Source organism: Protopterus annectens, chromosome 4.part1 (assembly GCF_019279795.1).
Source record: "Protopterus annectens isolate FY-2018-M chromosome 4.part1, PAN1.0, whole genome shotgun sequence".
NCBI lineage: Eukaryota > Metazoa > Chordata > Ceratodontiformes > Protopteridae > Protopterus > Protopterus annectens.
This window is the reverse complement of record NC_056734.1, coordinates 891,808,962-891,817,643: the sequence shown is the minus strand read 5'-3', so window position 1 is coordinate 891,817,643 and position 8,682 is coordinate 891,808,962. Positions and strand designations below refer to the sequence as shown.

At 43.0% G+C, this 8,682-nt stretch overlaps 1 protein-coding gene across 2 annotated transcripts in view; it reads right to left on the bottom strand.

Moving 5' to 3' along the window:
* Nucleotides 1-526: 526 nt before the first annotated feature.
* Nucleotides 527-8,682, bottom strand: part of VWA5B2 (von Willebrand factor A domain containing 5B2) — a 1,682,718-nt gene continuing 1,674,562 nt past the window's right edge. For both annotated transcript variants that reach the window (XM_044070629.1, XM_044070630.1), the window contains 2 exons: nt 2,610-2,733; nt 527-1,372 (listed from right to left, as the gene is read on the bottom strand). In XM_044070629.1, coding sequence (XP_043926564.1) covers nt 602-1,372; nt 2,610-2,733 — 895 coding nt within the window. In that variant the 3' untranslated portion in view covers nt 527-601. The remainder of the gene's footprint in view (nt 1,373-2,609; nt 2,734-8,682) is intronic.

Here is an 8,682-nt window from a genome sequence, read left to right as displayed (position 1 = left end):
TTAATCACTGTGTACTGTAACTGTTTTCACTCCAATCAAGACGTTCATGCCCTTATTGATATATCCCAAAGGTCAGTATCAGACTAACAATTGTTTCTTCAGTCTAGTAACTTGCAAAGGAAGGGAATAGTGGAATATGGCTGCCAGAGTGGGGATACATACATCCATATCCATCACCTGATGCTATCCCTTCTGTATGTCTGTTAAGTTCTGATTGCCCCTTAACAGGTCAGGCACTCTGGGAAGCCAAATCTTTGCATGCACCTGCTTACCAAGTGTCATGACCTTCCCACCACACATACTCCACCCTTTTCAGTTGCACCTTTTCTGTTTTTATATCTCGGCAGAAATGCAGTGACAAAAGCATCTTCCTTTTCTGTGGAATGACAATGTAGTGTGTGTTGTCTTCTAACACTGTAGTGATTTGGATTTATTAATTTGTGCTCCTGCATTGCACTAAAACTATTTCATCGCTAATTGGAAACAACACAGATGGTCTCATTTTAAAGTATAAAAATAGAAAACATTACCAAAAATCATTTTATTTATGATCACAGAAACTGAATTTAAGATTGTGTTTTAAATTGCAGGTATTTCATTTTCATACATTATTGGGATTATAGCACAACATATTCAGTTTAATGTTCTCATCCCAGTGACGTATCAAAAGGAAGAGTTGCCGAGCTGCAGCCTTGAGGCTTGCCACACTGATTCCCTCTGGTAGCTTCTGAGCTTGAAGCCAGCTATCAGCCTTAGCAGCAATAAGCTCCCACTCAACAAAGAAGCCAGCACATTTGTGTTCTAGCCACGTCAGGGCTACTACAGTAGCCCAGTAAGCTCCTTCCAGGTCCTCTTCACCCTGTACAATGTCAGAGTCTGTCACTGGCTCATAGAAGCTCATCCCTGCCTCCGAACTGGCAGGTGAGTTCTCATAGACATCAGTCTCTGATCCCCTGCCACTATCTGCTTGCTGTGTTGTAGAGTTTAGAATATCTGGGCTAATGCCATAGGAGTAGAGGCCTGCTGTGGTACAGTCTTCACTTATTTCTGCAAAGCATTCAGTATGACTCTCCTCATATGACTTTGTGAACCTCTTCAGAACTCTGGCACCATCCTCTCCGATGCTGTGACCTCTGACTTCTCTGTTTGGCCACCTGCCACTGCTGGATGGACTCCCATCCTGGTTATCCTTGTTCCACATTTCCAATTTAGTATTCGGAGTTTGAGGAGATGTGCATTGTGATGGTGGGCTGAGGCTGGATCGATGACATGGGAAGGGCGAAGCCCGCTTTAGCTGATCAAGGTTGATCTGAACCACACGGGAAAACACTTCTGTGAGAAGAAATGCACCAGATGACAGCTGGAGTTGAATCTGTCAAGAAAAATACAAAAGAAAATTAGTCCTCCCTATTTACTAGTTCATACCAGCATTTTTATAGCATATTTAGAATCATTCCTCCACCAAGACTGCTGTTCTGTCTTTAATAGCCATAATAACAATAATATTATAGCATAAGTAACAAATTGTTGCTGATTTGCTGTTTGCTTTATGGCTGTACATCATATCTACATATGCTCTACACTGGTTTATCTTACTGTTAAAGAAGAAGAGTCCTTTAAATGCCTGCATTACATCTGTTTCTCACCAGTGTCCAGGATATGCTGTTGCATGAACTATAAAACAGCTTTCTCCTGTATAGTTCTCACTCTCCAGCATCCAGCATCTCTATTTTTTTGTTAGCTGTAGAGGGATGTTACCTCCCACATCCTCCATATATAACAACACTGATTTGGAGGACACTGCACCTTAGAGTTAGTGGAAAAATATGAATGTGAAGCCACACGCGTGCACACACACACACACACACACACACACACACACACACACACACACACACACACACACACACACACACACACACACACACACACACACTCAAAAAAATGGCATTTAGGATGCAGTATTTGAGTGACATGTTGCCAACATTTTGAGCTTGTCTAGTCTCGGTCATTTAGCACAAGTGTAGTATTTATGGCTTAGAGAGCAGTAGTTAAAGATAAGTTGTGAGCTGCACTAGTCGTAAATCCTTTTGTATTCTGATCTTAATATATAGTACTATAGTACTATAGTACTGATGTGCTGTCTGTAGGCATGCCCACTACCAGCTTTAACAAGCAGAAGTTAATAGTCTATAACAAAACTGCAGGTTGCAAACTCCGAAGCAGAAGATACACTTTCTTACTGTAAGATAACTAATAAATGCATGCTCTGAACTACATTTTTTTTTACTCTCAGACAAATAGTAGATCCATGGTAAGAAATACATCATCTTACTCTAGGACAGTGAAATACATTATCTTACTCTAAGAAAGATAGCAGATTCATGCTAAGAAAAATATTGACATACTCTAGGACAGATAGTAGATTCATGCTAAGAAAAGCATTTTCTCACTCTAGGATGGATAGTAGATCCATGCTAAGAAATACATTGTCTTACTCTAGGACAAATAGTAGATCCATGCTTTGAAAAACATTTTCTTACTATAGGACAGATAGTAGAGTCATGTTATAAACTAGCACAACATATTTATTCTTGTCAGTATCTTACCAGCATCAAGTAGTTTACAGTCTCATTCTCTGGACATGCATCTGACTCTGCAGAAAAACAATGAGGTTTTAAAACTGTAGTTTTTCTGGCAGATGTGTAAGCACGTCGCTTGCCCAGGCTGAATCTATCAAGATAAAAAAAATATATATATATTAAGTAGTAGTTCAGCAATCAGCAGTACCACTCAAAGTCTTTTATACAGGACTTTAATGCTGAAATATCCTTCTCCATTAATGCTTTTAGTTACATTTGTGTCTTAAATATTTCTTCGCTGTTATTCCATCTCAAGAGTTGTGTTCCCTTCATGTGTAAATTTGACAGCATCCTGCTGATGTCCCAATCCTTATTTATAATGTATCCATGCACATGATAGCATATGGTTACCTATATCTCTGTCTGTCACTCTGCGTTTGTCTGTGTATGTAGCTATGTATATATCTGTTTGCCTATGTGCTTTTAGTATCGATCTTTCTTTCTGCCTGTCTACATATCTTCCTTTCCATCCATCTTTCCTTCCTTCCTGCTTCAGACTTTTGTGATCACGGTTTTAGAAACACTGAAAACAGCAGAAGGGTTAGGACATGCAAGTTTGTGTATATGTATATGGATGTTTATGTGTATATGTGTATGTATGTATGTATATGTATGTGTATGTGTGTATGTATATGTAGAGGATGTAGATATAGATGTAGATGTACGTGTGTATATATCTATATCTATCTATCTATCTATCTATCTATCTATCTATCTATCTATCTATCTATCTATCTATCTATCTATGTGATTATGCAACAATCTGCCCAAGTGCTCAAGAATCCAAACACAATAATTGATGCCGGTACTTGGAACACAAACTAATCTAAACAGCAAAAAGTCTGAAACAATAATTATCAAAAAGGGAAACACATTAGTTTCCTTTTCCACTGGCATAACCCTAGCAATAATTTCAGAACAAATTTGCAATAGTGATACTGTTAGGGGACTGGGGTTTTCATAAATTAATATGAAGGGGTTAGGGGCAGGGACAGGGTACATACAGATAAACATTTGACCCACCTTTGCTATGCCTCAATTCTAAGGGAGTAATAAGGCAGAGCTATTAATGTGGCTCTTGATTATATTGTGGGATTTTTTTTTGTTATGTATAATGGAAGAACTACTGCAGGCATATAGTAAGGAAGAGTGAGGCACTGATGTAGCGAGATGTGTGCAGAATTACAGTGCCATGTGGACTGCTTTATATCCATTTCTCATTGTTCTGTAATCTCAGAGCTGATATATATATATATATATATATATATATATATATATATATATATATACATAAAATGGAAACCTTGCAGCACTGCTTCATTTTCAAATTTATAATGAAGGGACTGAATGTATTTCTGATGAAGTTCTGTTTTTTAAAATAAATGGAACTAAAGTGCTAAACAAGTTTCAGTCCTTTTTTCTATGTTGTTTTCCGGTGGTACTTGTTACCCTGGATTCAGCAAGCCCTGCATGGTGTGTAGGACTAGTGCAGGAGCTCCAGCAGGCAATATGTCTGCCGTGCGATTCAAGAATAAGCTGTAGGGACGTGCATGAGCGCTCCTGCACTAGTCCTGCATGGACTCAGCTCCTGTATGCAAATTACCCCATTTGCAGGTGAAATCCATGCAAATGAGGTGAATTTGCGATCCAGAAAGCTGGAAGCCGGCGATGCAGGACTAGTGTAATCTGCAGAAATGTACTCAGTTAGTAACCGAGTACATTTCTGCAAACTACAAAACCGAGCCATGACGGCTCCAAATAAAGGATGGATATTATGTAGAAAGCATGCCAATGGCCAAATATATGGCCATTGGCAAGGAAAACAGTTGCAATAATAAAACAATTAACTTTTATTTATTTTTTTAGCCAAGCTCGGCTGTTTAAGTGTAGGGCAGTGGTGCGCAAACGGGATCAGGCGAAAAAAAAAAAAAAAAAAAAAAAAACTAAAATAAGCATTCTAACCAAAATTACTATTTGGCCATTATATTCAATGGCAGGCAGAAGACAACATGGCCAGTGAACAGTGGTTGCTAAGGGGGGAGGCTCAGTGTGGGACCTGTAACTATGCATTAGCAGGCAATCCTATGCAAATGAGAGGAATGATACTGAATCCCAGATTTCCCCTGCATGCTAGTCAGCACCCAACAGTGTAAGAGCAGGAATAGCTTGGTGAAAGCCTAGGTGTTAGCTGACATCATGGGGGGGGGGTGTCAGGCATACTGTAAGCAGATTGGAGCCCTGTGGCTTGGGTTTGCCCTTAGCTTAGCAGAGCTAAGCAAGGGTGTGTGTCTGAGGCTGCCTAGCACTCTTTACATTGCCTAAGCGGGTGTGCGTGCCACACACCGGGTTTTAAAGGAAAAAATAAAATAAACCAGGAAATAGCAGCTCTGTGCAAATTTGAGCACTGTGTTTGTGCAGCGCGCCCCAGGGCTTAAACAGGAAGGCAATGGGAAGGGAAAACAGCAGTAGGAAGGTAATCTAGGAGAACTAGCATAGTTGGCAGGTGAAATGTATCAGAATCAGCCAATTACACAGGCAGCAGACCAGCTCAGCCCAGAACACTACTATAAACTATGCAAACAACTTTCCCTCTGGTTTTTCCCACATACTCTGCACCACCGGTGTATACAAATGGTGGAATTTTAACAAACAAAAACAACAAAATGATAGGGGCTGCAATAGCTATCATACATCAACATGTGGAAGAGGCTGAGGGTGGTTAGGATAAGAATACAGTTGACCAACCCACAGTGAGGAGACGGAGAAGAGTGTACAGACCCTTGGTAACCTACCAGGGGCTACATGAGCTGGAGATAGTGGAGCGCTATAGGGTGGACAGGGACCTCCTACAGCAAAATGTTGAGCTGTGCCGGCCACGCCTCACACACAGAACTAACAGAGGGGAACCCATCCCACTGGATACCAAGGTATGTGTAGGCCTAAGAATACTAGCTAGAGGTACCTTCCAAAGGCCAACTGGGGATATCATGGGGATCTCACAGGCATCAGCATCCAGGGTACTCCACCAGTTCCTAGATGCCATATCAGCACATGCCGGTGAGCACGTATATTTCCCCAATACCCATGAGGCGTTGGCCAGCAATATGCATCTCTTCCACCAAATAGCAGAATACCCTGAGGTAGTGGGTGCTATAGACTACACGCACATATGCATCAAAGCACCACCCAGTGAGAGGGGTATGGTCTACATGAACCGCAAGGGCTTCCCTCCATCAACTGCCAGGTCATGTGCGATGCCCAGGGCATAATAATAAATGTGTGTACTGGCTGCCCTGGAAACTATCATGATTCCCACATCTGCCATCTGACGCAGCTGTACCAGAGATTTGCCAGTGAGGTCATCCCTTACGGTCACCTAGTGGGGGATGCTGGTTATGCACTGGAGCCATGGCTGATGACACCCATCAGAAATGCACACACACGCAAACAAGAACTCCATAATGAGGCACACGCGCAGGCCAGAGTTGTAATAGAGCATGTGTTTGGGATTCTCAAGTCACGGTTCCAGTGCCTGGACACATCTGGTGGAGTCTTGTAGTACTCCCCAGCTACATGCACTCAAATTGTCATTGTATGTGCCATGCTACACAATATGATCCTGTGGAAACAGCTGCAGCAGGAACAGTAACAGGGCAGGGCCACACAGCCCCCCACCATTGCCAAGGCCTGCACAGGCACAGAGTGACTCAGAGAAGGAACAACCTGAGCCTTCCCCAGTAAGCAGAAGGAGGCATGCCCAGTATGCCCTGGCCTTGGCAAAGAGGCAATGCATAGCACATACACTGACACAGGAGGGACCCAGGGAATGACACCACTCTCTGACTTGCACATACTGTAAAAGGGATGCCAAACATGACACTACCTGTGCTCAACCATGTATCGGGACTGTACTATGTGCATCTGACATAGGCAGCCCTCCAGCACCATCCTCAATACTGGCACACCCACAAGGTAAGTCACTCTCCTTACCAATTGCCGAATGGAGTAGTATGTGTTGTTACTTGTAGCTATTGTATGGATGTGAGCATGCAAGGAAATTGGGTGGCTGAATGGGATGCCAGCAGACAGTGGACACTTATAGTGGCACCATAGTAGCCAGTAATACACATGGCAACAAAACCCACTGCAGGAAATGTGCTGGGCCACATGTGTGTCCATATGACACACACATGCCAGTCAGGGAGGTTCATATACCCAACAGCAGTCTCAGTCAGCAGGACAGGTGTAGGCAAACACAAACAAAGGCTGTGATAAGGCCTCTGAATGATGGCTATGGGTAACCTCCACCCCTAGGCCTACACAGACAGATTACAGCAGGTCAGGCAGTGGGATGTTAGTTCTGAAGGGTAGGAAGTCAGAAACTGATATGTAGGTCAGTCAAACCTAAGAGCTGTAGTACACTGATATGCCTCTAGTCAGCATGATAGGTTAGAATACAGAATGAAATGGAGTACTTGACATATCAGTACAGTCATAGCAAATGTGTACAAGTGTCAGGTGTGCCCCCCCCCCAAATCCTATGTAGAAATGTAGTAACAGTCAGGTGTGTGTCCCCCAATCCTGTGTAGAAATGTAGAAACAGCCAGATGTGTCCCCCCAATCCTGTGTAGAAATGTAGAAACAGTCAGGTGAGCCCCCCTCAATCCTATGTAGAAATGTAGAAACAGTCAGGTGTACCCCCAATCCTAAGTAGAAGTGTAGTAACAGTCAGGTGTGCCCCCCAATCCTATGTAGAAATGTAGTAACAGTCAGGTGTGCCCCTCCTCCAATCTGAGGTAGACATGTACTAACATGTGTAGGTATAATACCAGTGGAGCACAGATGACCTGAGGTGGCCAAGCTAGCAGGACAGATTGTAGCATTTGTACAATATGCAGGTATGCGTGTGTTAGGTTGGTGTGTGTTTCATATTGTGTGAGAGTGGTCAGTATGTATACATGTTGAGTTTTGACCTGGTGGCCCTTGCCCACTACTGCCGATGACAGGGCCAAGTCCTCACAACTGCAGTGCCAAAGACAATGCTCCTCAGTATAACACATGCCAGCAGTAAGCCATTGTAAATGTAGGGTGGTAATATTTGTCACCATCTGAAAGATGAACATGGCATGACTCTTGTGCTAGATATACAAGCAGTACATAGGGAAAAGTACCGCAGACGTAGTATATAATGTGTAACTGTGAAATGGACACACCCTTGGAATTGTACATACAGGTATGCTTCACATTATCTGGGCTTGTAGTAGGGAATACCGATGTTGTCTGGCCGAACACTTGCAGATCACAAAGGTGATATGACTGATGTATTCGGAAACGGCTGATGTCCCTGCAAAAGCCAGCATAACTGGAATGCCCCATGCATATCTGTGAGCAAAATGCAAGTAGTGTTCATAGCACACATGCACCCAGCTCACCCAAAAACCACCCACAGGTACCTCTCCAGTCATATCCCTGCATTTGGGAATGGATACAATATGACCTCCACCTGTGTATGACAATAGCGAAAGAATGCAGCATGCAGTGCAGGTGTCCCATGCAGGTGTGTCCCTAGCTGTAAGCAGCACCCAGCCAGCATCCACACCACTTAATCAATACTGATAGAAAGTATTGGCATGAACACCTAGCACACCTACCCTGTCACCCCAGGGGGATATACTGTATGGCAGTTTGGGACTGTAGGACTGACAGAATGCAATGGCCTGCTACAGCTGCCCTGCATCACCACCAAATGGCCTACATACCTCTGCCAAAGGCCTGCATCTCACCTGTACTGCCAATGTATGTTATGTCATGGACACCCAAATAACAACATAACTCACCCCACATAAGCCATATGCAAGGTCATGTGGACAAACCACAGTAACGTGTCCACCATGTTCCGCTGCATAAACTGTGGAAAAACACCAAAACACAGCTGTGATGAGGTGATAACTATAGGGGAAAGTATCAGAGAATGTATGCATAATGTATGGACGAGGATATAATAATAGAGGGGGGTGGAAGCATGGGGAGAATGGAATGT